Source organism: Botrytis porri, assembly GCF_014898465.1.
Source record: "Botrytis porri strain MUCL 3234 chromosome Unknown BPOR_023, whole genome shotgun sequence".
NCBI classification, from domain to species: domain Eukaryota; kingdom Fungi; phylum Ascomycota; class Leotiomycetes; order Helotiales; family Sclerotiniaceae; genus Botrytis; species Botrytis porri.
Genome location: NW_024066097.1, coordinates 52,276 through 79,034, shown reverse-complemented (window position 1 = coordinate 79,034; position 26,759 = coordinate 52,276). Strand labels below are relative to the sequence as shown.

At 42.0% G+C, this 26,759-nt stretch overlaps 10 protein-coding genes across 10 annotated transcripts; 7 read left to right on the top strand and 3 right to left on the bottom strand.

Moving 5' to 3' along the window:
- Positions 1-126: 126 nt before the first annotated feature.
- EAF01_011614 (uncharacterized protein) lies at positions 127-550 on the top strand (the record flags this gene model as incomplete). The annotated part of the gene is made up of 2 exons (XM_038919872.1): positions 127-186; positions 251-550. The coding sequence occupies 2 exons, from the start codon at positions 127-129 to the stop codon at positions 548-550; spliced, it is 360 nt and encodes a 119-aa protein (XP_038764576.1).
- Positions 551-2,871: 2,321 nt separating this feature from the next.
- On the top strand, positions 2,872-3,314 carry EAF01_011613 (uncharacterized protein; the record flags this gene model as incomplete). Its single annotated transcript, XM_038919871.1, has 2 exons — positions 2,872-2,940; positions 2,988-3,314. The coding sequence occupies 2 exons, from the start codon at positions 2,872-2,874 to the stop codon at positions 3,312-3,314; spliced, it is 396 nt and encodes a 131-aa protein (XP_038764575.1).
- A 1,527-nt stretch (positions 3,315-4,841) lies between these two features.
- On the top strand, positions 4,842-5,575 carry EAF01_011612 (uncharacterized protein; the record flags this gene model as incomplete). The annotated part of the gene is made up of 3 exons (XM_038919870.1): positions 4,842-4,983; positions 5,125-5,397; positions 5,454-5,575. 3 exons carry the CDS (start codon positions 4,842-4,844, stop codon positions 5,573-5,575), a joined length of 537 nt encoding a protein of 178 aa, XP_038764574.1.
- A 2,006-nt stretch (positions 5,576-7,581) lies between these two features.
- Positions 7,582-7,940, top strand: EAF01_011611 (uncharacterized protein; the record flags this gene model as incomplete). The annotated part of the gene is made up of 2 exons (XM_038919869.1): positions 7,582-7,647; positions 7,701-7,940. The coding sequence occupies 2 exons, from the start codon at positions 7,582-7,584 to the stop codon at positions 7,938-7,940; spliced, it is 306 nt and encodes a 101-aa protein (XP_038764573.1).
- Positions 7,941-8,128: 188 nt separating this feature from the next.
- On the top strand, positions 8,129-9,543 carry EAF01_011610 (uncharacterized protein; the record flags this gene model as incomplete). The annotated part of the gene is made up of 5 exons (XM_038919868.1): positions 8,129-8,522; positions 8,575-8,847; positions 8,910-9,139; positions 9,195-9,212; positions 9,265-9,543. 5 exons carry the CDS (start codon positions 8,129-8,131, stop codon positions 9,541-9,543), a joined length of 1,194 nt encoding a protein of 397 aa, XP_038764572.1.
- A 1,221-nt stretch (positions 9,544-10,764) lies between these two features.
- EAF01_011609 (uncharacterized protein) lies at positions 10,765-11,322 on the top strand (the record flags this gene model as incomplete). The annotated part of the gene is made up of 2 exons (XM_038919867.1): positions 10,765-10,807; positions 10,838-11,322. 2 exons carry the CDS (start codon positions 10,765-10,767, stop codon positions 11,320-11,322), a joined length of 528 nt encoding a protein of 175 aa, XP_038764571.1.
- A 1,301-nt stretch (positions 11,323-12,623) lies between these two features.
- EAF01_011608 (uncharacterized protein) lies at positions 12,624-13,904 on the top strand (the record flags this gene model as incomplete). Its single annotated transcript, XM_038919866.1, has 1 exon — positions 12,624-13,904. One exon carries the CDS (start codon positions 12,624-12,626, stop codon positions 13,902-13,904), a length of 1,281 nt encoding a protein of 426 aa, XP_038764570.1.
- A 1,367-nt stretch (positions 13,905-15,271) lies between these two features.
- On the bottom strand, positions 15,272-17,449 carry EAF01_011607 (uncharacterized protein; the record flags this gene model as incomplete). Its single annotated transcript, XM_038919865.1, has 4 exons — positions 16,774-17,449; positions 16,674-16,715; positions 16,208-16,355; positions 15,272-16,155 (listed from the first exon to the last, which is right to left on the bottom strand). The coding sequence occupies exons 1-4, from the start codon at positions 17,320-17,322 to the stop codon at positions 15,272-15,274; spliced, it is 1,623 nt and encodes a 540-aa protein (XP_038764569.1). The 5' UTR covers positions 17,323-17,449.
- An 879-nt stretch (positions 17,450-18,328) lies between these two features.
- Positions 18,329-22,550, bottom strand: EAF01_011606 (uncharacterized protein; the record flags this gene model as incomplete). Its single annotated transcript, XM_038919864.1, has 14 exons — positions 18,329-18,438; positions 18,517-19,291; positions 19,362-19,550; positions 19,619-19,731; positions 19,783-19,854; positions 19,903-20,214; positions 20,275-20,316; positions 20,376-20,438; positions 20,493-20,567; positions 20,634-20,699; positions 20,771-20,836; positions 20,890-20,949; positions 21,003-22,350; positions 22,435-22,550. 12 exons carry the CDS (start codon positions 22,548-22,550, stop codon positions 19,538-19,540), a joined length of 2,346 nt encoding a protein of 781 aa, XP_038764568.1. The 3' UTR covers positions 18,329-18,438; positions 18,517-19,291; positions 19,362-19,537.
- Positions 22,551-24,515: 1,965 nt separating this feature from the next.
- On the bottom strand, positions 24,516-26,759 carry EAF01_011605 (uncharacterized protein; the record flags this gene model as incomplete). Its single annotated transcript, XM_038919863.1, has 8 exons — positions 24,516-25,364; positions 25,418-25,532; positions 25,580-25,616; positions 25,666-26,090; positions 26,140-26,286; positions 26,339-26,481; positions 26,557-26,645; positions 26,726-26,759. 8 exons carry the CDS (start codon positions 26,757-26,759, stop codon positions 24,516-24,518), a joined length of 1,839 nt encoding a protein of 612 aa, XP_038764567.1.

Here is a 26,759-nt window from a genome sequence, read left to right as displayed (position 1 = left end):
GCCATTTTCATATCCAAAGATAGCTTCAGCCAATAACCTTCGCGGTAAACCCAGTCTTCAATCCGAGCATAAGCGATAAAACACACTATCTCCTTTCACCAAACAAAAACACGCCCCAAAAAAACCATGGTAAGCGAATCGAAAGCTCTACAAACCCTATCCAACTACAACAAAGGCAACGCAAGAGTAAGCATACTTCATTCCATAGCCATCAATCCCATCCAAAGAAATCCCAATAACCCAACCCCAGAATCCCAACCTCATCTACAACGGTCTACGCATCCCGGGTGCCGAATTCCATCTCGGCTCTCAAGTATGGTATTACTCATGCGATGACGATGGGGATGTGAGAATTTTTCAAGCACGTATTACCGAGGGCCCCATTCTTTGCTGTCGAGTGATGAGGATACTGGGCGTTGAGAGATATATTTGGCATACTTATTGTATTAAGTATGTGGATGCGAGGGATGCGAGGGATGCGATGAGGGAGCCGAGGGAGATAAATCTTATTGAAGTGCCTGAGATGTGTTTGAGGGAATTAGAGTGTTAAGACGGGTAGCTGCATTACTTAGATAGATATTAGAATGGGATATCGTTGACTTCTCGGTTTCAGAACAGAGTGATTAGAGACTGTGTGGGCTACAGTGTGATTTGGTCGGAATGTCATGGGTGTAATATATTTGGGAAAAGAATGAGATTATAGCCCTGTGATGTTTGTGAATTGTAGGTATAGCCTTCTTGATTATAGAAATATCAATTCTATCGGAACTGTATACTTACCGATCCCTGTGGTGGTAAAGTTTATACTCCAGACGAAAAGAATTTCAATATAGATCCTCATACAAATTTTCAAGACATATATTACAATATTAATATTATTTTCGTTATAAACGAAGCACACGTTTTATTAATAACAAATATAATCAATCAGTTCATTTTGAGACCCGTTATTATTAAATTTTAATAGGAAAAAAGAAAGTAAGGACTCTGAAAGGCCTTTAAGATCTTAGTATTTTTGAATATTAAATTTACAGGACAGGTGAACGAAAGAGTATATGTATAGAGATTAGAAGGAAAAGGTCAAGGAGAAGATTAAAGAGGGGGAGATTAAATAAATAAACGAAAGATATTAAGCGAAGTTAAAGGAGAGTAGGCTAATTTACTTTCGAACTATTCTTTATTAATAAGCTTTATCATTATACTAAAAATATAGAATATATTATATATACAAGAATTTTACTCCTTTCTTACTGTTACGGGAGCTGCCTCTAGGGTCACGTGGAAGTGGCTAGAGATCTCTCGAGGTGGTTTAGACTAAACTTCAAGTAGGAATTCAATAAGGTTGGTAACTGGTTGCAATTCTCGTAACTATAGTAATGGAATTAATGATTGTTCTTGAGCACGAAGCTCTACATGTAAGGAAACCCTTTCCCTTATATAGACCTTTGCACTCTGCGATCCCATCGATCCCACTCACTGAGAGTAGTGGGCGTAGTGGGATCCCACTGATCCCATTGATAATAATCGGTGGGACTGATGGGATGGTCCATCACGTGATACTAGTCCCGTGAGTCTTGTCGTCCTGTCTTATTTCCTGTCCTAGGGCTAATCCCTTGGGAGCTTACTAATCCTAGCAAGACCTCTCTTGCTTACTGTGTCCTGTATTGCTTATTCTTCTTAGGACCCTACTGTCCTAGGAACCATGTCCTATGATTCAGTGTATTCTATAACTAATACTATATACATGCCTGAGGCTTTCCTTGGGTGCCTAGTGTCCCCCGGTATACTGCAGCTGAATCACTGAGGCCTATAATACCATTATAGCCTATAAGTCAGTGATTCTACAGCCTGTTACTAATCCGTTGTAACACTTACACATGTATAATTAAATTGTAATAAGAATTCAAATTCATCTCGAAAATCTTTATACTATATATACTATATTACTACTAATTATTAAAAGCTTTATACTATTATATTAGTATATAAGTAACTCTATTGCTTATTTCTTGGTTTATTTATAGTATAAAAATTAATATAATCCTTATAGACTCGAAAAAAAGACTTCAAAAGGGAGAAGGGAAAGGGGATTGAAAATATATCAAACTATTATTGTCTCAGGTTAAAGTTTTTAATAAAACTTTTGAAATCTAACAATTTCATTAAGACCTTATTAATTAGAGTAAACTTTATCATATATAATAAAGAAGTTTAATTAGATTAATAAAATAGAAACAATTTATTCCATATAGTATTAAAGTATTAAAGATTTTATTGTATCAACAAAGCGATTACTTCGTTAAGTACGGAATCTGTCACCATAGGGGATGTGATATTAAGTTAATGGACAGACAACATGCGAGACAGAAATTGAAGCTCTCAAATTGGGCGATCATTCAAAGCCATATCATGTATTAAGATGTATAGCTAATTGATCAGTACATAGTCAAATTGTGATGTACGAAAGTCATCTATCCAAGATTCATGACATAAAGTTCGATCAAACTATTCTCTTGGCATGCGTTTTCTAATGAGAATGACTTATCGACCTCCTGTACCATAAGCACTTGTAGCCTTACTGACTTGTGATCGTAAGACCAACGTCAAAGCCGAGTCGTGATTGGCAAACACTGCTCTGATCCATGTGAGGGAGTCATTGATCAATGGGTGGGAAGCAGCCAAGGGAGACTTGATCGATATATATTGCCCTCCCCCACCCGCCGGACTTTGTACCATCAATATCATTTTCGCAAATCTAATCTGTCTTGAAGCTACTAGCATTTGACTTGCACTTTGATATCTCTTCAGCGCATAAATTTAGGGGCACAATTTCAGAGTAGAAAACAGGAAATAAACACTAGAATAACAGACATGCCACCAGTGCGAAGAAGAAGGACGCCCCGCGAAAAACTACTTGCCTACAACCAAAAAAATGCAGAGGTACCCCACTCCAGTCATCCAATACACAACAGACCTAACCAACACAGAATCCCACCCTAATCTACAAAGGAGAACGCTGTCCCGACGCGAAAATATGCGTCTCATCGCACGTCATGTGGATCCGCGGAGAAAACAATTTTGCCGATGCAGTTGTGGTTTCTGGTCCTAATCTCGCCGGGGAAAGCCAGCGCGAGAGAATCGTAGTTGCTGAGAACGCGACGAGTCGGTACCATTGGCACACGTACTTTGTGCGATATATGCATTATGGGGAGACGCAATCGCGTGTTTCGGATAGGCCGGTGGCGGAGGCGGATTTGGTTGAGAGGGCGTATCCTAATCCGATTGTGGATCGGACAGGCTCAACGAACACTTGATAGTGTGTCAGATAGATTGATGCAACCTAACCGTAAATAATTTATTGTCAAGTGAATATCATGCGAGGACGAATATATGAATGTCCGGTATTCGAGTCGTATCTGGAGGTGATGTGAGGTGGATATTTATTAACTTGAAGAGAGTTTCAAGGAATCCACAAGTCAAATACATTGGTATTGTTGCCAACGACGTGATGGCAATTTTGAGAACCATGAGGAGATCTTTAGCAACGGTCACGACTGTGTGAAGGTGAATCATGATGATATTGCTCCCAATAAATTTTCTGTAACCGTCATTCAGGGATGGTTGTATGCCCGGCGTTGAAGTAATATGCATGCACAGCACCATTATCAGTTGCCTGGGAGCGAGTCAATTTTTAATTATCGTGAGCTTCGATCATTTTGAAAACGAGCTAGCAAAACGAGTTACACCAGCACAGACACAAAGATGGGATAATGTTCATTCCACACGATATGATAATGTATACATCCGTGTGGATTGCAACATATTTGTGTAATCTTCCTTTGATGTTATCGAGATGCTATTTACATAGCCTCATCTGTTCGAGGCCAATATTTGCTCTCAATTCACCACGAAATCATAGGCTCATAGTGACTCATAAGCAACGATGACTCCCAACCTCCTCAGAAATCAGCCATACTTGTCTTTAAGTCCAGAAATTTCACATAACAATTGAAGTACAAACAATAAATCAAATCTTCACTCAAAACAATAAGTTGAGTACTCGACTTTCTGGCCACCCCTGTTTTGAGCCACCTTTCACCACCAAAATTAGCAAAAAAACTTTTTTATTTATGAATAGAATTTATTGAAAATATATATATATATATAATTCAGACGATTTTAAGCTTATGCTGCAAATTTCAGATTTTTAGGATTTTTCTGGGTGGAGATCTAAATCTTCAAAATGTTGATTTTTTAATTTGTATAGGAATTACATATAAATTTTACTTTTTTAAAAAATCTTTAATAACTTTTTATTAAAAATTATTAAAAATAAATTATAAATTTTTATTATACATTTATATTATTCATAATATAAAAGATTCAAAAAATTAGAAAATTTCCAATTAATAACTATTTATAAGAGTATTTTCGAAATTGTAGGGATTATTTTTCCCTACTTAAGTTATATCTTTACAACTATCAATTCAAGTTTAAAACCTTCAAAAAAATAATCAATTTCTTTTTATAAATCATGATTAAAAAGTTATTAAAGATTTAAAATTGATTTCAAATGTATATGTAATTCTCATATAAATTAAAAAAATCAATATTTTAAAGCTTCAGATCTCCATCCAGAAAAATCCTAAAAATCTGAAATTTTCAGCATAAGCCTAAAATGATCTGATTTATATATACATAAATTTTCAATAGATTCTATTCATAAATAAAAAAGATATTAATAAGCTAAAAAAGCGATTTTTGGTGTAAACGAATGGCTCAAAAGAGGGGTGGCCAGAAAGTAGGGTACCCGACTTAACTCAAGTCTCAAAACACTCAATATGAGTACCTCACCACCACGCGAGGTCGACGTAACCATGGAGAAGAAAGATCCTGGGCGTGAAGTAACTATCTTTCTCGACTCTAACTCATTATTGCCAATAAGACCCGATGGTATCACGGACGAACAATTCAAGCAAAGATGTCCGGATGAAAAAACCGAACACTTCCTGCAATAACTCCGTGGAATCAAGGATAGGAAGTCATCAGAACACATTATGATCCCCGCAAGTAAGTTCAAGGAGCCAAATTTGATAAATGAGCACCGTACTGATACAAATCCAGTCGAGCGGCATGCTGAGGGTTATCCTCAGCTCGCGGCGGTCATCAATAGTGATGAACAATCCATGATTTATCGACGTTTTGGCTTTTTGCAAACACGGCTTCTGCTCAATAAACAAGAGGAAATGCGAGTGTTGGAAGATCGGCTCTACCATATAGATCGGTATTATGGAAGGAACGAGCCAGCAAGGCTTCGTTCTCATGATACTTGCAATGCTATAGATGATGATCACAAGAATATTGTGGTCGAAATTGAAAAGAAATACAATGAATATGGTAAGTATTATTTGATCTTCAATGGAAGAATTGATTTGATAATTGTTCTACTTTAGCTCAGCTTTTGACGCATGCTCGAACCCTAGCAAGATTTGATAAACCCAGGGCAGCGGATTATCTGCAATTAAAGGCCTACTTCAAAAGGAAAGCGCCTCTCTGTGGCGACAAGCAGCAATAGATCTTGCAACAAGATGACCTAATCACTCTCAAGCCTACTAGAGATAACACTTGATTGGATACGCTTATTGAACAGATACCGCCACGCTTTCCATGCTGCTTGACGCGTGAGTTGACTTGTATCGCTGATGTGTGGAACTTTACTGACACCTTGATATAGCATATATTCTGTACTACAGTTCGTCTTACAATTGAGAAATTGATGCAAAATAAAACGAGACACTTGCTAATCACCCTTTCAATCAGGAATTACGACAGAAAACAAACCCCGAGACTACGAAAATCTTCCTCTCCGACCCTGATCGCGTCGATGCAATAGCTTCACTTGTTCTCCTGTCCACAGTCCTTGCACTTTTCGTCATACCGATTTGCATTCTTTGGTATCTGTGCTAAATGTTAGTTCCAAACTCCGCCAACATTGCTATGATCCTGGCCATTCTCCTGCCCTTTACCTTCATCTTCTCTGCAGTTATATCGCTCTTTACCCGCGCGAAACGTCACGAGGTTCTAGCTGCAGCCGCTGCGTAAGTTATATCTCCCCTGCTTTGATAATCCATACGTTAAAAAATGTAGATATTGTGCTGTTCTTGTCTTGTCTTATCTGTTGAGAATATTGAAATTGTAGGAGAGATACTCCTGACAAGTTAAGGGTGGTCTTGTGGGAGAATGAATGGAAACATGATTCAGGGAACGACAGGATGATATTTTGCGTGTGTTTTGCATGGTTTTAGCTTCTTAGAACGAGCAATAAAATGAATGATTCGTCATCAATAGTCTTATTATTAGTAAATCCTCTTACTGAGAGTAACTTGTCAATGTTTGAGAGCTTGAGAAAGTATTAGCACGCCGAGCTTTCAAAAGGACCTTTTTGTATACTACAAGTATCTGATAGTCCGGACCACAGTTCAACATCCAATACCTAATGGACATTGAGATCATTTCAAATTTTGAAATAATTTTGGATATTGAATGCATTTTAGATATTGGAATTATCTTGAATATTAAATTATTAAGTGTTGAAAGTATCTCAAATGATGATATCATATCATATATCGGGTACCGAAATTATTTTAATCACTAAATTGACTCTAAACAACAACTATACGGAATTGATAAACCCACACATCAGAAACCAAAGCTCCACATGAAAGCGACAGAATATTCACCAATAGCAATAAATTTCAAATCCGAAAGATATGTTTGATGTTTCCATACATCAGATCGTCAATTAAGATCATAGGGGTTTAGCGAGCTTGGAAATGTGTGACTGGTGATGATTCGAATGAGACGTGAAAGCAAACTTCTGTCAGTCAGCGAATTGGTATTGATGAGATGAATATGTGGGAATGATAAGGGTTAAGTATGTGTGATGGCGTGAAATCTTAATATGATAGCGGATGTGTTTCGGGGATGAGTAGGCAATGGATGTCGCAAAAATTGAAAGAATCTATTCATCTTATCAATTCCATAATTTTTCACTCCAGCCCGGAGAAGATTCTTGCTTTGAAGAAATCGAGGTCTCAGAACATCTAGAAGTCACTAGCTTCCATGTTCATTTTGAATGAATACCTTTTTTATTATGATTCATAACCTTCATATTTATTCACAAGTGCTGGACATGATACTTTGAAGATACAGATTGAACGTCAAACTCTGAAAACTGCATGACTCCTAAGAGTTTAATCTTCTTCATCCACATATAAAAGCAAGGTCAACGTACCCAAGTTTAAGGATCTCATTCACATCCACTCAACAGATTTCTAGACACTCGTGGATCGATATCAGAAGTGTAGAGCTTTCTACTGTCTCCATACAGATTCTTCGACCAGTAATATCTTTGCGGGCCTCATAGTACATAGAATTAGATAGACTGTGACAGTTTAATACGATCTTGATATCCAAGAAAGTGGTCATTCAGCCCATAACTTGGAGCTTAATCTCCCCCTCCCATAGTCTCTAATCGTCAAAGAAGAATTCATAGGGTTTATTGCCAAAAATAATACCACAATGAAGAAGTTTTTCCGTTCCGATTGCTGTAGGCCCTCTAATAGTGGGGATATCGATTTACCAAACGTAGAAGCTGCCTCAACCCAATTCAAAACGGACACATGACTGACGATTTTTAGCGCCCTTCTGCTCCGTCATATCGGCCAGGAGATAGGGTTATGATCAGAGAGGAGACACTATGCAGAGTTGTGAGCAATGGGGTGAAAAATAGCGAACAAATAGTAAATGGTTCTTCCGTAGTGGATATCAGATTTACGTATCGAGTTAGATTGATTGATGGAACAGAACAGAGAGTTCACGAGCCGCACTTGCGAATGGCAAACGACAACGATGCCGGTCCGTTCCCGGATATGCTCTGACCAAGCCAAAACCAGTCTCGGCCTTTAGCACAATAGCAAACAATGATGCTTGGGTTTCTGGTTTTCCGTAGTACTTAGATGGCTTATGACCAATAGATATCGTTGACTTTACCGAACCATGCACAAACCCGTGAACAAGTCAATGTATTGGACAGACATGTCCTAGTATTGTATGACATGCCTTAGCGATGATAGTACAAGCCTTGAAAATACGAGGTACACGCATTGTGGCTTCGGGTGCTTATTCGAAGATTGCACCGTTGAAAGGTCTACTATTAAAACCAGCCTTCCTCGCACCTCGTCAAAAACTCGAACGTTTTCTCCCCAGTACAGATACTTCAACGATGTCGGTTGATATCAATGATCAAGACTCAATGGAGAAAGGTGAAGCCACGAGTCAATTCGATGATTTTTGTTCGCCTGCTAGCCTGGACCCGGTAAGCTTGCTGCCGATTAAGCCTGATGGTATGACACAGGAGGAATTTGAGCGTACAAAACCTGATCAAAAGACGGAGCGATATTTGGCTTATCTTCGAGGATTAAAGAAGAGAAAGCCGCCGGCGGAATTCACGTCGCATATCAGTAAGCTTAGCGGTATATCATAGCTATGGCCCAGGGCTGATCATATGCCTAGTCGACTTGCGTCCTGATGGATACCCTCGATTGGCAGAGGTAATTGCCTGTAAAGAGGAATTTATGATGTACCGGAGGTTCGGCCATTTACAAGCACGACTTCTCCTCGACAAGCAAGACGAATTGCGAGCTCTTGAATTGCAACTAGCTCATCTGGATGAGTTATTCGAAACTAAGTATCCTGATCGAAATTACTCTCGCGAGAGAGCCCACGCTGAGAGTGAGGATTATAAAAATCTTCTTGCTATGATGCAGAGAAATATGAAGGAGTACGGTAAGCCATATCCATCGCTACACCTGAAACAAATGTAACTGATATTCGGCGATTTATTGTAGCTGAAATGTTAACTTTCGCACAAACATTCGCGAACTTCGATCGACCAATGACAAGCGATTACCTTCGGGTCAAGAATTACCTTGACTACAAAGTGTGTCTGTGTGCGCGAGATCAAGATTACATAGCCAAGCGGGACGACCTCATCACCCTCAAGCCTGGTCGAGAAAACACATGGTTAGATACGAAAATCGAAGGAATACCACAGCTCCTACCTTGTAAAGCGACCAGAGTGAGTATTACCAGCGGATATATATGAGTACTTAGACCACTGACTTGCATTGCAGTATATATTCTCTACCACGGTTTGACCTGCGGCATAATCATGGTGACGAACTCTACTGACCTCTCAGCCAGGAACTTCAACAAAAAACAGATTCAAAAGATTCAAATATCATTCTCTCAAGTCCCGAGCGCGTCAACGTGGTGGTTACATTGATAATACTGGCGGCCGTCTTAGTGCTGTTGATCGTGCCAGTTTTTCTACTGTGGTTTATAAGTAATCTCAACACTTCAAGACCACTCATTGGGGTCCTCATAGCGTTGCTTCTGATTTTCACACTAATGTTTTCGGGTGTATTGTCGGCTTTCACTCGAGCGAAACGACATGAAATCATTGCCGCTGCCGCTGCGTAAATATTTCCATTGACGTGTCAGTGTATACACTAACGAATCATAGTTACTGCGCGGTGCTTGTGGTGTTTGTCGGAAATGTTGGACAAATCAGTTCCTGAGATATCTTAAAGCCTGCGAGAAAATCATCGTGCTGAGGTTTTGACAGAAAGCTTTGGTGTGGCGTAGGGTCTCTTTCCTAGACTAAACCGTATGATTATATAGTAACATGAAAGTGTGAGAATGACTGCACGATGTATGTTGGGACAATCATACTTCAAATATTGTGATAGAACCAGACAATAGACCAGTACTTATATAGTAATGGCTCGAATTTAATATCAAAACCAGACAATTGATCCTCTGTATGTGCACTCCCAGGCTCTTCTGATGCTTAGATGGTAATATGATGCAAAGGTTGTGTTAGAGCCAGACAATGAACCCTCTATGCCTGCACTCCCACTGCCACTTGTACAATGTGTACAACGCGCACTCCCCATGATACTAGGTAGTTGGAGCTCCGGGGATTGTACGGGATCTCGTGCTATTTTGAAGGGGTTGGGAACAGAGGAGCTTGAATTTAGTAAAGGATGATAATAATGAATGAGTGTCTGTTTGTTGCAAGTACATGGGACCCGAAAATGAAGAATTTTATCGCCATGTGTCATATGATGTGCTGAATGAGTGAAAAAACTCTCAGCGTCTTTTAAATTTCCGAGTACGCCGATTGACTGCTTCAGACTTTGCATCAGTGTTTGTGCTCAGACAAATCAAGGGAATTTGTCGGCAAAGTGAGATAGATCTCAATGACTTGGACCTTGGTGAATAGATGACGGAGGTCGGCAAGTCGCATGCTTTGACAGTGAGGTTGAAGATATGACGGCCAAAGTGATTTGTGAAGTTGTTTCTGATGAACCTATGAGTGGGCTGAGCTGAGAGAGCACTACGCACGTCTCCCGCAGACCGAAGAAAGAAGAACCGGGATGCCTAAAATATAAGGTTACAATCTTTTCAATAGTTTGATATCAATTCAGATACCTAGGTAGGTACCTAGGTAGTAATCATTATCATGAATCAAGAAGTAGATCCACGTGATTGGCGTCTAGTCTTTTTTTTGGCTATTTATCTATATATTCTATGAGATTTTTACGTCAAGATGGATGATTGATAAAATGGGTTCAATATGATTCCATTTGAGTGATTAAATGATTGGATGAGTGATTGAATGATTGGATGAGTGATCGAATGCCGCCTTTCTCGCCCGTCCACATCAGAGAGCATTGGGCACGTGTGTATGAAATGAGCTAATCCCAAAGAGAATTGGTTCGGATCTTCACCAAGGGTTCTCCATCATCATCATCATCATCATCTTCTCGGTTCGACGAAGAATCAAAGATCAAAGATTCACCAGAACCCCGAGAAGTCCATCATCGAAGATACGAATTCACGGATGTACCTCAGGATGTCCTCCTTGGGACTAGGATGTATACTCTGCAAAGGGATAATCCTCGAAAAGAATGGACCCCATTTAGTGGAAAAGATATGCCACATGATGGAATTGGCCGTATTGGAACTACTGCTTCTATACAGCCAGAATGCCGTTCGATCAATGACAGTGCAGCAAGTCAAATCGGTCATCTCAAGCTTTTTAGAGTGTCGGATAATTTTGCACATTTCTCAATGAATGTCAAAGGACAAAAGGACGAAAACTTTGTCCATTTGAAATTCAATCTCAAATCCTTCGGTATCATCTCTGGATTCTGGATTCTGGATGCTTCTTGGACTTCCAAACTATCAGGTTGAGCCTTCCTCTAGTAAGGTAATCATAAATGATTTCCGTTCTCGATCGAACTAATCGTTGATTAACGAACAATGAATCTCGATGTTGCTTCCTCATCGTGAAGAAGTATACACGATCAACTTGAAGGCACAGCCCCAAGGGATATGTAAAGAAACAAATTGAGAAGCATTCGACAAAAGTCATGTGACCCAAAGAATTTCATCACAGCCTGCTGAGTTCAGGCTCTCTTTCAAGACTAATGTTCCTCGGAAGTGCTTACCGAACGCCAAGACCATCTATATCGAAAGTTCATATTTATGGTTGAGCTTAGGATTATCCAATCCGGCAGACGCCAGAAGCCGCAAGGAGTATTAGCCTTGGTATACTAGATATGTTTCAAAGAAAGGGGACCGATCATACTATACCGACCCTACATCCATCGAAATTAAGGACATCATTCACACTACAAAACTGTCCGATTGATATGTGCCAAAATAGAGACTACACAGACTACATGCAATCTCCGATAGGTGTGCATACACGGGTGTTGATGCCTTTCAAGCTCTAGTATCAAAGCAACTTCTAGATACTATGGTTGCTATTGTCCAAAACTTTGACCACACACAACAAACACATGGCTTGTTGCGGCGCGGCTACGAAATTTGTTCCTCACACTAAGCTCCATTAATCATAATATGTTTATAGACTAACGCTAGTACCCGAAGAGGCGAGAAGGAAATCCTTTTTAAGCTTTTTTCGTCCAAAAATGAACATTGGTCCGCACGGGAAAGCATCTGGTACCTGCATTGAGAGAGTTCAAAGCGGTGGGTACCTTACTGAGTGCACCGGGCGTTCCCAAGGATTAACGACACTAAAGTTTTTAGCATGAGCACTAATTCCTCAAAGCGTCTTTTATCACACTCATCGCTTATTTGCCAGTGAGTTACACATTCTTTTGATTGCGGGAACATTTGTCAAATTGGCAGCTCGACGTAGTTGAGGAAAATCCAAGCGATTCTAGCATCAGAGAACTAGGCGATGAAGAATCCAGATGAACGGGTACTATCTAGCTGACTTGAAAATTCTTTCTTCGGTTTCTCATTTCCTTCCATGAGCTAGTCGCCTGAGAGCTTGCCTCTCTTCTACGATGAAGCCTACTTTGCACTCACTAGTTTACATTCTTCGTTACTCGAGGGTCCTCCCTATACTTCAATTAAATCATATATCTAGGTTGATCTTTCCCTCTACTTTCTTTTTCTCATCATCCAACATTCACAATCATTCCTTACACTCTTCTTTCTTCACATCGCTCCCATTGTTTAAAATGCATTCTTCCGCACTCCTTATTGCAGGCTTTGCAGCTCTTGCTGTAGCCAAACCAGCTCCTCAAAACATCAATTTTGACGCCATCAATGCTATTGCTCTTCCAACTATCACTGGTCCAGCCCCAACTGCCACCAAAGAATCTATAGTCATCGACCACGCTGCTGCTTCCGCTTCAGGATCTGCTAAGGCTACCGGTCTTGCTACTGCTTCAGCAACTGCTTCGCAAAATGTCAAACGTACCTACTGGGGTTACGGTGGAAATGGTGGATGGGGAGGAAATGGTGGATGGAGTAATGGAGGAAGTGGTGGAAGTGGTGGATGGGGTAATGGAGGGAGTGGAGAAGCCGCCAGCACAACTGCTAAGAGCACTCCCACCTCAACTACAACCCAAAACAGTGTTCCTACTTCTTCTACGGCTGCTGTACCAGAAACCACCCCAGATGTCAGCAAAGCATGCGCAATTCAACCAGATGGTTATGGACCAAAGGTCCAACCAGATACCGTTGATGCTTTCCTCGCTTATACTCAATTTCACACTGACGCCAAGAATGCCGCCACTCCCTCCGGTTACACTCAATCCTTCGTTGATCTCAACGCTGCAGTAACTGCTGTCACCTATCTCGGACTCACCACCTTCACCAGCTACGATGTCGCTCAGTGCGGTACCCTCTGTGACAGCACCTCCCTCTGCACAGGTTTCAACATCTACGTTGAGCGTGATCCTTACATGAATCCATCTGATGACTGCCCAAACCCAGCCTCCATCACCAACTACAAGTGTACTCTCTGGGGCTCCGGCGTCTCTACTGAATCCGCCACCAACACCGGTCAAATGCGCACTGATTTCCAAGTCGTCATCACCGGTTCCAACGGATACTCCAAGACCGTCACTCCCGCACCACAGCCAGGCTGGAAGCCAGCTCAACAATGCGGTGGTGGAAGCATGGGACACTCTCACCCAAGCACCTGCTTGGGACAAGCCTTCTTCCCCGGTCCATACAACCCCGCTGTCTGCTCCGGCTATGCTACGGCCCAGAACGCTAAGAATCTTTCCCTCATCTCCTGGTGGATGCAAATGATCTACAAGTTCTTGAACTACTCTCCATTCCAATGCAAATTCTTCAACTCCTACATGTTGAAGAAGAATGGAAAGCCAATGGGTACCTACTGCGCCTTGTTCGCTCAATCCTACTCCAGCAACCAGGCTACCTATAACCCTGGTCAACATGGTTCCGATAGCTGGACTTGCGAGAGCTCGTACAGTTATACTCTTAACTAAATATGGAATTGATAGCTGGGAATGGGAGAGGATAATGAGAGATGGCGAGATGGCGAGATGGTGAGAAGTATTAAAAAGGAGGATAGGATAAAATGAGACGGAATGGGATTGGATAGGATGGATCGGATGAGGTCGGATGGAACACAAAGCAAAGAGGACTTTTTTAATGCGCTAATGTCTCACCTGAGACGAAAATTTCTTGTCACTCCTTTATGTATAATTTTTAGCCGATAACGGCGCATGATTTTCGGATCATATTTTGTCAAATGCAATATATAATGGATTTTCTGAATAACTTCTTATCTTATCTTCTCTTGTGATTGATTTATTGATCGATACGTGATTTGCAAATTGTAACGAAATTAAAGTGTCAAGAAATTAAAAACTCATTTCGAATGTAATCTACTTTTTTGGAGTTTACACATCTTTCTCTGCGAGATTTCTATCGATAGAGTGATCTATTGCGTGATACTTTATCATCTCATCACAGTCATCTATCCAACTAGCCTATCCTATTCATCCCCCTCTACTCGCTAAACCCCTTCGCTAGCTTTATTACAGAAGGTAGGCGTACATATACATATCCATCCACTGACTTACAACCACCATCCCAGTTCCCAGGTTCCTTCACATACATACAAAATCTCCCCAGTAATCTCACTTCTCAAACAAATAAACAAAGTCGTCACTTGACATAACTTGACATGTAGAAAAATTTAGATAAGAAGGATGGGGGCTTTTGATTTCATTTCATTTCATTTCATTCTCATTCTTATGTATACCTCACATACATACTATATGCATCAGACTTCCCCTCTAGAAAAGGGAAGGGGGGCACGGGGGGGATAAGGATTTAAATCTTGCGGATAGATCTTGAGATGGAATCTTAGGGTGAGGGTTTGAGAACACTGGATTTAGGAACATTGATTGGAGTTGTGGAATAAATGAATGGATTGAAAGCTTTTTGATTCGTTTAATTGAGAATTGGGAAGGTTGAAAATTTGTTCATGTGGCAATTCTCAGTTTTAGGGCGCACCAGTGGATGTACAGACTGACGGGACAATCCAAAAATGGACTCGTAGGTATCTCTTGATATATTCAATTTTATATTTTAAGAATTATTGTAATTGTTCATTCGAAATGAAACAATCAAAGAATAAATTCTAATATCAAACAATTGAAGAATGAATTTGTCAAAATTTTTGAAAGTTGGGAAGTGTCCCGTCAATCTATGCACCCACTAGTGGGCGATTGACTTGTCAAAAGAAACATCAATGCACATTGAGGACATATCACTGATAAAACCACAACTATATACCCCAGAACGTCTACTCTCAAAATTAACCTCACTCTATGCATACACGACTCTAAAAGATCCACCTCAAAACCCTCTCCACCTTCCCCCTCGCCGTCCTCTCCCTCTCCCTCTCCTTCTCATCCTCCTCCCCGGCAACATGCACATCAGTCTGCAAATCCATCTCCTCGTACCCCACCACCTTCGTCCCCTTCCACCACTTCCAGCCCAACCACATCACCGCCATAATCGGCAGCTCAATGTAGAAGCTCACAAAATCCACCGCGCTAAAAGTCGGACTGAAGCAACTCCATCCCTGCACTAGCACAATCACCACATTAGCAAGCACACAGATCCACGGTCCCCACGGATACGTCCAATTTTTATATGGTAAGAGATGTGTTTTTCCCTGCAGTTCTAATGCCCCGCGGAACCGAATCGAGGTTACGCCGATAGCGATCCAGGCTAGTTGATTACTGACCCCTACGAGATTCTGCAGCCAGGTCCATAATTGTCCCGCGCCGATAAAACTAGCTCCGAAACAGAGACCGCTGATGGCGCTCGTAGCTAGGACTGCGACCCAGGGGACTTTGTTGCGGTTGAGTTTCCCAAAGAATTGGGGCGCGTGTCGATCGACGGAAAGGGTGTAGAGAAGTCGTGTTCCGGCGAAGAGGGCATGGTTACCTGCTGAGATGACGGAGGTGAGGATGACAGCGTTCATGAAGGAGCCTGCGGCTTTGGCGCCGACTTTTTGGAATACGAGGGTAAATGGGGAGGTGGTGGTTGTTTTGCTAGAGAGTCCAGGATAGTTGTAGGGGATGTTGAGACCGATGAGGAAGACGGATAGGATGTAGAAGATTAGGATTCGCCAGAAGACGTTTTTCACTACGCGAGGGAGGTTTTTGGTGGGGTTTTTGGTTTCACCGGCGGTTATGGCGATAGATTCGGTGCCGCCGTCTGGAGAGGAATTAGTTTGGGGGAAGGGTTGTCTGGGAAAGGGGTTACTGACATGCGAAAGATGCGGTTACGAAGACGGATGCAAATCCACCGATTCCTCCTACGAAGGGTGCGTCGCCAATATACCAATAGTGGGCTCCGAGATATGTATGAGAAGTATTACCTCCACAATTGACTACAATTCCTAGAATTATGAAGATCTGGAGAAGTGTCAGCACTCTTCGATAAAACCGAAAGCTCCGAAGCACTGAAAACATGTTTTTCTTTCATATCCACCATCAAATAAAACAATCATTACTTTTGAATATTAAACATAAACACTCAAAAGCTTTAGATTTATTGATCCCTTTCAACTTTGAATGGGTATCAAAAGCTGGATTGATATCATTATTCAAGCAGTAACCTTGTATAACATTCTCATTCATGTCTCGTTTTATTCGAGAGAATTGGGATACCAGCTGTTCGTCCAGATGAACACACTTGAACCTATGAAATCAAGAAAAACGAAAATCACATACCGTAATAGTAACCACTTTCAACAAACTCAACCAATACTCAAGCTACCACCCACCCAGTCAGCATCTATCCATCAATCCCATCCCAAAATCCCAAACTCACCTCTCCATAAGCCTTAACCGTAATAATATTAGCCAAAACCAACAACGCCCAAAAAATCAACGCCAATCCCCAACCCGGCAATCCAGTATCTCCCCAATACGCCCAAACCAACTGCAGCGCGACCAAATCCGATGCCGTGCTGACCGCATCATTAAACCAATAATTCCACGTCAGAGCAAACCCCAATCCATCATCTACATATCTACCTGCAAAAGTACAGAAACTTCCCGCAATGGGAACAAATGCAGCCATTTCCCCCAAAGAAAGCATCGTTAGCATAACGATAAACCCAACGATGAGATACGCGATGAGAATTGATGCCGGACCACCTGTCGCGAGTGATTTTCCCGTGCCGAGAAAGAGACCTGTGCCGATTGTGCCGCCGATGGCTATCATCTGTACTTGACGGGCTGAGAGGGAACGAGCGAGTTTATCTGCGATGATGGGACGCTCGTGGTCGTCATGGTGAAGATGGTTTGCTTCGGCGTCTTTGGTGTGGTCGATCACGTGGATATTATCATTTTTTGACTGGTGACGAGAATTTGACATCTTGAGACGAGGGTAGAGAATGTCGATCTCTTATTTCATCTGTGCTGTCAAGAATGAGTGTAGTAGAAGAAAATGATGCGTATGCAGGAAGATAAGAATATGCAGGTGATTTTCTCCATGATTTTGAAATACTCTCGAAGAAATAAGTAACCCCCGATGACGAATAATTGACAGAAAAATTCGTGATGCAAATGGCGTGCTTGATTTAGTCTGAGAAGAGATTTAATTCGTTCGCGGTATTACGTACGAATTATAAGGTTTTGCACGTTCAGGTTGGTTGAAGGATGGCGGGGTACAGGGGGTTTGCTCCCCGCAGCCCCGCTTAGCGAGATGCAATTTTGTGTATGTGTTGTGGCAGGGTTTTGGATATGAATTTGAATTGACGTTAAAGTTCAAATGTTTAGATGATTTTTAAGCTTCTAGAAGTGAAAAAGAAGGAATGGTGGTGTAGATCATGATGATTAATAGTATAGTACAGAAAATGTGTAATAATCATTGATTGGCTACTAAGCCAAACCAAAGACCTGGTGGACTAATTACTTGGAGTAGTTAGAGAGATGAACCTATGAATCAGTCTGTAGAACGTCGAAATTATGTACTTGAAATATGTATATAAGAAATCCAGCAAAACTCGAAGCGTCAGTATTCAAAACTCGGCAATTGCAGTACATAGGAGAACGTCGCGAGTTATAGGGGTATCATTAAAGAAATAAAATCACAGAACCACAAACCTCTATAACTTTATCAGGCTACGAGATTTCATTCCAAGATTTCGAATAATTAGTCATAGTATCCAGATAAAGCTACACCAAATTAACACATAGATTTTCTAGTCCTAAAAGACATTCATATATCTCCTTCAAGTCATCCGCCTAGCCAACCATAGATACTCCAATCAGAAACCAACCAGTCAGAGCCAAGGAAATTCGAAAGAGAAGGAGATCAATAAGAATGATACGATTACCCCCCATCACGTTGAAAGAGTGTACCCCCTCGAAGCCTTGACCTATTCCTCCTCCTCATTAGCAATAATGTAAAGATCAACTGGCGCAACAATGAGTGAACTTGTCGTTGCGCCATTTCCAATAGCGAGTTCGGTTTGTCCGTCATTGTTTGCTATTACTGTGTTAGTATATTTCTTCTCATACAAATGTCTCGGCATAGTACCTAGAGACCCGGAAAGTGATAACATACCATTTATGAGGTAAAATTTCTCATAAACATTGCCATTAGCCGTACACGCCACCTTCAAATTGCCATCTATGCTACAAACCAAAGGCCAAGCAGGAACTACACATCCTGTAAAACCAACTGGAGCAACCTTAATGGATGGAGGCGAATACGATGCTGTAGCCCATAGGATATATAGACCCGATGTCAAGTATCCGGTAGCAGGATCATACGTGAATGGGAAAACTGATTGACCATAAGGCAAATTAAAGCCAGCAAAATATTCCGCAGCTTGTTGAATCATAAGACTCGTGCCATCAGCTAAGGTTCCAGAATTTTGAGCCTGGATAAAGAAGCTTGAAGGCACTGTCTGAGATGGGCTTGGAGTTGCGATAGTCGAAGAAGTTACGGATGGGGAATCACCTGGTGATACTATGTTGGATACGAGGGATAATGGGATATTTAGAACACATATGTTGACACCAACTTGAGGTCCTTGTCCCATACATCTCAAGCTTGGGTTGAGAAGAGCTAGAACAACTACATTCAAGCCGGGAATGCCAGGACGAGCGGCAATGCTGGCACATTTGTCACCGGGTCTGGTGGTGTAGTATTGACAGCAGTCGGCTGCGGTTGATGCGAGGGTATTAGGCGGGGCTGGGACCGGTCTACAAGCGCTGGCGGTAGCTGCGAAAGCTGTGGATGAGCGTGTTGAGCTTGTGCTAATCGTGGCGGCAATTGGTCTTGTGCTAGATGATGAGGTGGATACTCTTGTTGAGCTAGTGCTCAATCCTTGACCCTAATATTTATATCAATATCATCATAGATTTAAAGAAGACGGGTTAAAATTAGAGGAAAAAACCACTGACCGCAGCGGATGTTGACAAAGATCTAGAAGTGGAACTGGAAGTACCAACAAGTTGTGCTGTCGAGCTGGTACTTAAAGTAGGTGCTCTGGTTGAGCTGGAAGTAGAAATGGACGTTCCGGCCACAAGCTGTGCTGTAGAAACAGAGGTTGAAGTATTTGCTCGTGTTGAACTAGTACTTAATTCCTGGCCCTGTAAGGAAATTAACATTCACCCTCAAAAGCAAATGAAAGACAAAATTTGAACATTATAGGACTTACCACAGCGGTGGACGAAGAAGATCTAGAAGTAAACTGGATGCTCCGATAAGCTGTGCAATTGAACTGGTGCTTAGTGTGGCTGCTCTTGTAGAACTGGTGCTCAATCCTTGGCCCTATTTATCTATTTTAGAACTTGCCATACCAATAACTGGAGTGATACATACAACAGGGGATGACGAGGAAGATCTAGAGTTAGATGATGATCTAGAAGTAGAACTAGAAGTTCCAACAAGGCCCTATACTAATTAGCACGTATCGCGTTGACAAAAGAATGTAGGACTTACCACAGCTGTTGAACTCCTCGAAGTTGCTGATCCTTGGTACTGCCCCAGCCCACAGGTTCCAAAAGCAGGGTTGCAACCCCCCGTGCACCATTCAGCTTCACGGCCACAGAATCCAAATCTCGAACAACAATTCCCATTAGGACTTCCTTGGCACGTGTATAAGGAATCAGATTGAGGTCCACATCTTCCATTGGGTGATACTAATAAACCAGAGGCGACACTCGTAGTTGGGCGAATGGAGCTGGTGGATGAAGTTGTGGAGGACGAGAAAAGGGTGGTGGATCTTGAGGTACTAGTAGTAGCACCAAGGCCCTTTTGATAGTGTTAGTATTATGTATAGAGAAATATGTGAGGTAAATATGCAGGACTTACCAATTGGGTAGAAGACGAGGTGCGTGAACTGGAAGAAGACGACTATAGAACATATTAATACATATCGACAGAATTAAACAGTAAGGGAAAATAGAAGTTACCCGGCTAGTACTGGAGCTAACGACAGCCAAAAGGGTTGAAGAAATACTACTTGAGGTAGATGACTAGATAAATAGTTAAAACTCATCGAACTTTTCAAACAAGAAAGGAATATGTACCTGAGATGAAGTAGAACTTGCGCCCAGGCCTACGGCTGAAGTAGAGCTACGAGAAGAGGAAGAGGAAGATGATGTCTACAAACCTTAGCATTTGTGTGGTGATATTAGTGATATTGAGAGAAAATTGGAAATCATTCTTACCCTAGTCGAGGTGGAGCTTGCCACAATGCCTACGGCTGAGGTACTTTGAGAAGACGAGGATGATGACTAAACAGATGTAAGTATTTTTTAAAAAAAGAATTGTACTATGTTATGGATATTATGGGAGTGATTATTACCCGAGATGTAGTAGAGCTAGCCTCAAGGCCGATGGCCGAGGCAGAAGTGCGGGATGAAGATGGCGACTATCAGCTTGTTAGTATCCTTCAACTCCAAGGGATACAAGAAAAAATCATACGGAGCTAGTACTGGAACGGAGCGAAGAACTTGTGGACAAGGCATCCACTCGTTTTGATGACTGTTTAAAATTAGCTTCCGTTGTTATCGATAGGATAAAATGAGAAATCATACGGAACTGGAGCCAGATGGTGATCCAAGTCCTTGAGTAGAACCACGCGAAGAGGTCGGTGATGAACTACCTGCTCCAAGTGCGCTGGTTGAAGAGCTAGTGGTGGATGTTCTGAAAGTTGCTATCAAGTTTGTGGAGGTAGATGATACTGTACTTGAAGTACTACCTCCTACAATACTTCTGGTAGAAGAAGTTGAAGGACCAGCAATAGCTCTGGTCGAGGAAGATGATGAGGTCGAAGGTCCGCCAATAATGGCTCGGGTGGAGGAAGTTCGAGTGGAGGAGGTTGAAGGGCTAGGAAGAATGAATGACGTAGGTATCGTACTAGTAGTGGTAGTAGTAGTAGTCGTAATACCTCCAATAATACCAACGCTCGTAGTTGGGATTACTGTAGTTAGAGAACTAGTTGCACTTGGAGATACAGGTGGGAACGGAAAGCCAATAATGAACGGAAAGCCCAACAGTTGTAAGAACCAATAGCGTGAGAGTGCATCTAAAAAGGTTAGGAAGTCGCCAATTGAGATTAGACCTGCAGCAGCCTCCTGTTGAAACTCGGCGAGAGAAGCAAATCCAGCTCTACGTAGAAAGGCGGCAAGGGCGGCAGCATCCAACCTGTTTAAAATTTGGGAAATATACGCTGCATTGGCTCCTTCGCCTCGTAGAAATAGGATAAGTGGAGTATAGGGAGACCATTGTCCATTTTTTACACCTCCATTACCCCCATTGTTTCCTGGATTATTGTTTCCTGGGTTGTTATTTGAACCACCACCGTTTCCAAGGCCAGGGAAGCCAGGAAAGTTTGGAAATCCATTTGAACCTCCATTCCCACCACCTCCATTGTTTCCTAAGCCTCCGCCATTTCCAAAGCCAGGGAAGCCGGGGAAGTTGGGGAATCCATTCGACCCTCCGCTTCCGGGGTTGCCAGGAGTATTGCCACCTGGGCCTCCTGGATTGTTATTGCCTCCTGGATTGTTATTACCTCCTGGATTATTGTTCCCTCCTGGATTATTGTTCCCTCCTGGATTGTTGTTCCCTCCTGGATTATTATTGCCTCCGGGGTTGTTATTCCCACTAGGGTTATTATTGCCTCTAGGGTTATTGTTGCCTCCTGGATTGTTGTTCCCTGGATTGTTGTTCCCTGGATTGTTGTTCCCTCCTGGATTGTTATTCCCAGGATTATTATTGCCAGGACCACCTCCCGAGCCGAGATTTCCACCGTTCCCCCCAAGTAATTGCGAAATAAAGTCAGAGATCGAGTCATCATCCTCATCCCCATCCGAATCAAAGAGATCGGCTATAGAATGGCCATTGGAGTCATTGGGGTTTGTGGAAAACAAAAAATGGTTTGCTCTATAACATCAAAGTCTTTATCAGCAACTATTATCTTCAAACTGATGCCTTCAACCAGACATGGAATTTCAGAGACAAACGTACATGCTATCGTCTCCTTCAGCTCTCGCGACCTTTTCACTAACAGCGCTCTCGCTCAAAACCGTCGAGACAGTAACACTTAGAGCCACAGCCCAAACTGCAGCATTGCGAACAAACATCTTAGAGGTGAAAAGATTGTGATGGTCCAATTAAGGACAGGTTGATGAATGACCGACTGTAAAACGAGAAGCGCAAAATGAGAGAGCGCAGCGAGAACAAAAGTACATCAAGCGTAACTTAACTTGACAGGCGTAGAAATCTATCATTCTAGTAGAACACTCAGATTATAAACAGAGGCATTCATCTAACCCCCCTCCTCCAAGCGCGTGCATTTCGCGAAATATGTGATGTGGATATCCAAGCATTCTTGAAGCGCGCCGACCAAAGGAAACACAGAAAAAGACGTTTGTGATCTACAAAACATTCGCTAAGGAATGAAGCTTATAGCAAACCATTTCAGCCACTGATACTGATGAATCTAAGTCAAAGGGATAGGAAATCATGTTTCCGAAGGGAACTTTTTAGCCTCTTACGTTCCTTTCCTGGGCGAGCCACGGCTTGAATAGATCTTGTAAATACCGACGATATTGCGTTATTCGAATCTTAATTACTATCAAGATTGCTTTTGTCCTGAAACAATGCTTATCGACGAATTTCTGAGTAAGATTGAAGTGTACAATCGTTGATAATCAACTACCATAGGTGGCATGTACTGAACAGTGTAGACCACTTAATATCATTTTCCGGAGTAACAAACTTTTGCATATCTTCAGAAGGTCAATCCAGGCACGCGGTAGCGTGGCATGAGAGACTTCTCACGGTAACTTCCGTCAAGATGTCATACATTAAATGACGGGGTCGAGTGAAGAAAATGAAGCCCGGCTTCTTGAATGAATCCAACCCTTGATATCTTGGATTGAACGACAGAATTTCTTACTTTGTCGTGTAGTTTCTGCGTGTAAATAATGATCCTTCTCCTCATTATGCCTGAAAGTATTGTGTTGATACGATGTACTATAAGTAGGTGGTAGTGAAAGAGTTTCAGGGCATGGTTCACAACCATTCGATTTTTCAACAATGTGACTGGGTTCTAAAAATCACGTGATACAGCTCAAGCTCAAACAAACTAATTCTACCTACCTAATCAAGTGATTTAAATCTAGTTCAACTTCCAATTATACAATCTATTTAGCCAAAATCATATAAACAAAAGTAAGAATCACCATAATAAGGGAAGAGGAGAAAAGAGTATCCACATTATACACCCCCTTTGCCCCGAGCCGACCCCTCCGAGTTCCAAGCTCTAGTCATATATGATTATCTTTTGAATTCTCAGTTGATATTCAGCGATATGAAGAATCTAGAGGTATAGTATAGTATCTCGTGCTCGGGTAGTAATTTCTACTTCCCCTCTTCCTTCCCCTCTTTCTTACATTCACTCTTCCTACTTCCCAAACCAAAGATTTGATAATACTTACTTGATACCCATAGAACACACAACATCAATCAGAAACGTAATAGTAATAGGGGACAAGAAAAGACACATCAAAGACTAAGTGTTATCTAGCGAGCGAACAGCCCAAGACGAGGAGAGGAGTATGAAACGAATCAGCAGAAGGAGAGGAGCATCTATTGAGAAACAGGATTTGAAGCGGGCTGAATGAATCATTTGGGGTTGAAGAACGAGAGTATGTTGTATATATACAATAGAGTTGAACAAGAAAGATAGAGTGTATAGGTTAGACCTGAATTACGAGGGTGTGTACAGTTTGTAGTTAGATAATGAAGGCAGTCAAAAAGAGACAATGTAATCCCAAATGTATGGACCTGTTATGCCCATTTAGACTAGGCTACGACACCCACATACCTGCATCTTTGATCGTTCAGTAGACCTATCGTTCAATTACAGATATCTTAAATTCACTCAAATGATAGCCCTCATAAGAAGGAAACACCTTTGAATCATAAATTCGCCTATCGCTCTAAAACCTGAAAACTACCCGCGTCATGTAATGTACTCTCTCCTCTTTTCCACTCCTCAAAACCGCCCAAGCACACCACACTCCCGCAACTAAATCCCATATTTAAGACTTAGCAGCTTCCAACTCCAACTCCAACTGTCTAATTCTTTCACTTTGATCACCAGGACCAACTCTCATCTTCAATGTATCAACCTCTTGAGTCAATAGACCAATTTTCTCCGTTTGTGCCGTAATAGTTTTAGTTTGGGCTTCCAAAAGTTGCTTAATTTCTGCTAGGGAATCTTCGACACCAACCGAGGTTGGGGATGGTTGGGAAGCACCAACCGCGGAAATAGGACCGGAAGAGGTAGCGATAGTGGCTGGGGTAGCCTTTGCTGCAGGCTCGAATGATGTCGGTGTTGCTTGAGATACAGGGGATGGCTTTGGTGGTGTGACCTTAGTTGGAGCGGGCTTGATTGGTTCTGGCTTCGCTGCAGCTGGAACGGACTTTTGAATTGGCTTTTGAATCTCCTCGAAGCTAGAATTATCATCGGCTTCATCCTCCTCATCATCTTGGAATTTGGAGGCCATGGCGGAAATGGAACCCTTTTGTTCAGACATAGTTGGTGGAGGTGCCCTTTGTGCGACTGGAGCTGGTTCAGGCTCTGCCTTTGGAGGTGCGGTCTTTGTTGGGGCTGGGGTTGGGGCTGGTGCAGCGACAGGTGGCTTATAATCGGATGGGACCTCAACTGGGGCGTTTCCTTCATATACACTTTCCAAATCGATCTTGGCAGGAATTCCATCTTTACCAGCAAGCCATTCCTCAGCAGTAACTGCAGGTTTCAAACCAATTGCAGGTGGGTAGATATCAGATTGGAAGACTTCGGCACGGCGAGGAACTGTGAAAGAGATAGGCTCAACATATTGGTCATTGACGGTTTTAAATCCCTTCATGACTTCGTTCTCGTGAACCTAGATTTTGATTAGAATAGGTATGCGGAAGATACAAAATGACAACCACTTACATTAATACCACGTCTAGGAAGGAATGCGATACCACGTTGTTGATCACTAGACTTATATTCGGACAAAAATTCGAACTTGTCGTTCTCATATTCATAGTATCGAATGTTACCGTCACTAATATTGTTAGCTAGTTTCTCTCCGGTACCTGCCTATGAACTTACCCTTTGCCTGCCAAGTACAAACATTGAGTACCATCATCTAGATGATCGTTAGTATCGATTCAGCATGATTCAGAAATGTCACCTACCCCAGAAAGGCATGCAGACACCCGAGATAGAGTCCAAAACGGTGAACCCTCCAATTGGTTGCTTGGCGTTACCAACATCCCACAAAGCCAATTGACGATCACTCATCTTGGAGAATCCGGTAGTAGCCACGCGATTATGTTCACCCATCCATACAACTCTGCTATTCTTTGCGCCAGTATGTCCAGGTCCTTCGTGTGCAGGTCTCTCTTGTCGAGTGTCCCAAATGCGTAATTTCTTGTCTCGAGAAGTGGTGGCCATAAGAGCTCCATTCGCGCTCCATGATAAACTTTGTACAATATCTCCGTGCTTCAATGTCAAAGGCGCTTTCCCGGTGCCGACATCCCATAGCTTAACTGTGTAATCTCCAGATGCAGATGCGAGAATGTTGTTTGCCGCGGGGTTGAAAAGAACTTGTCCGACTTTCCTGCAGGTTATTAGAACCAATTCGAACCTTCGGTATTATCGGCACATACCTAGAATGACCTGCCAATTTGCTGACAGGCGCAACATCGACGGGTTCTTCAGAGTCTTGATAGAGGGAGAAACCTTGAGGAACCTCCCATATAAATACCTTTCCATCATCAGATCCGGAAGCGATAATGCGATCGTTGAAAGGGTTCCTGATTCATCCATGAGAGTTTATTCCAATCTGCCGCTTTATCGACTACTCACCAATCCGTATCAAGAACCGGTCCAGTGTGACCTCGAAACAATGGAATTTGTTCTGGCAGACGACCCTTTTCATTCAAAGGAATAACAGCGAATGCGCCTCCACCACTAGCTTCCCAATTGACCGAAAGATATTCAGGATTGGCCTATTTTGGATGGTGAGTTACCTTCCTTCCTCAAATCTATGTTATGTCACTTTTCCGAGTCATTGGTTTTCCCACCTTGATTAGATTGGTATCCCATGCATTGCGACTGATATGCAAGTTATCGTAGCATGCCTCCTTCTTGGATGATTTACCAAAGACATGTCCTATTTGGTCGGTCGGTCAGCGATTGCTCTCGTGCCTCTCTTCTTGGGGATAGGATATTGGATATTGCAACAAGGCTTACGATATTTCGACGCGCGCACAAAACGACCAGCCAT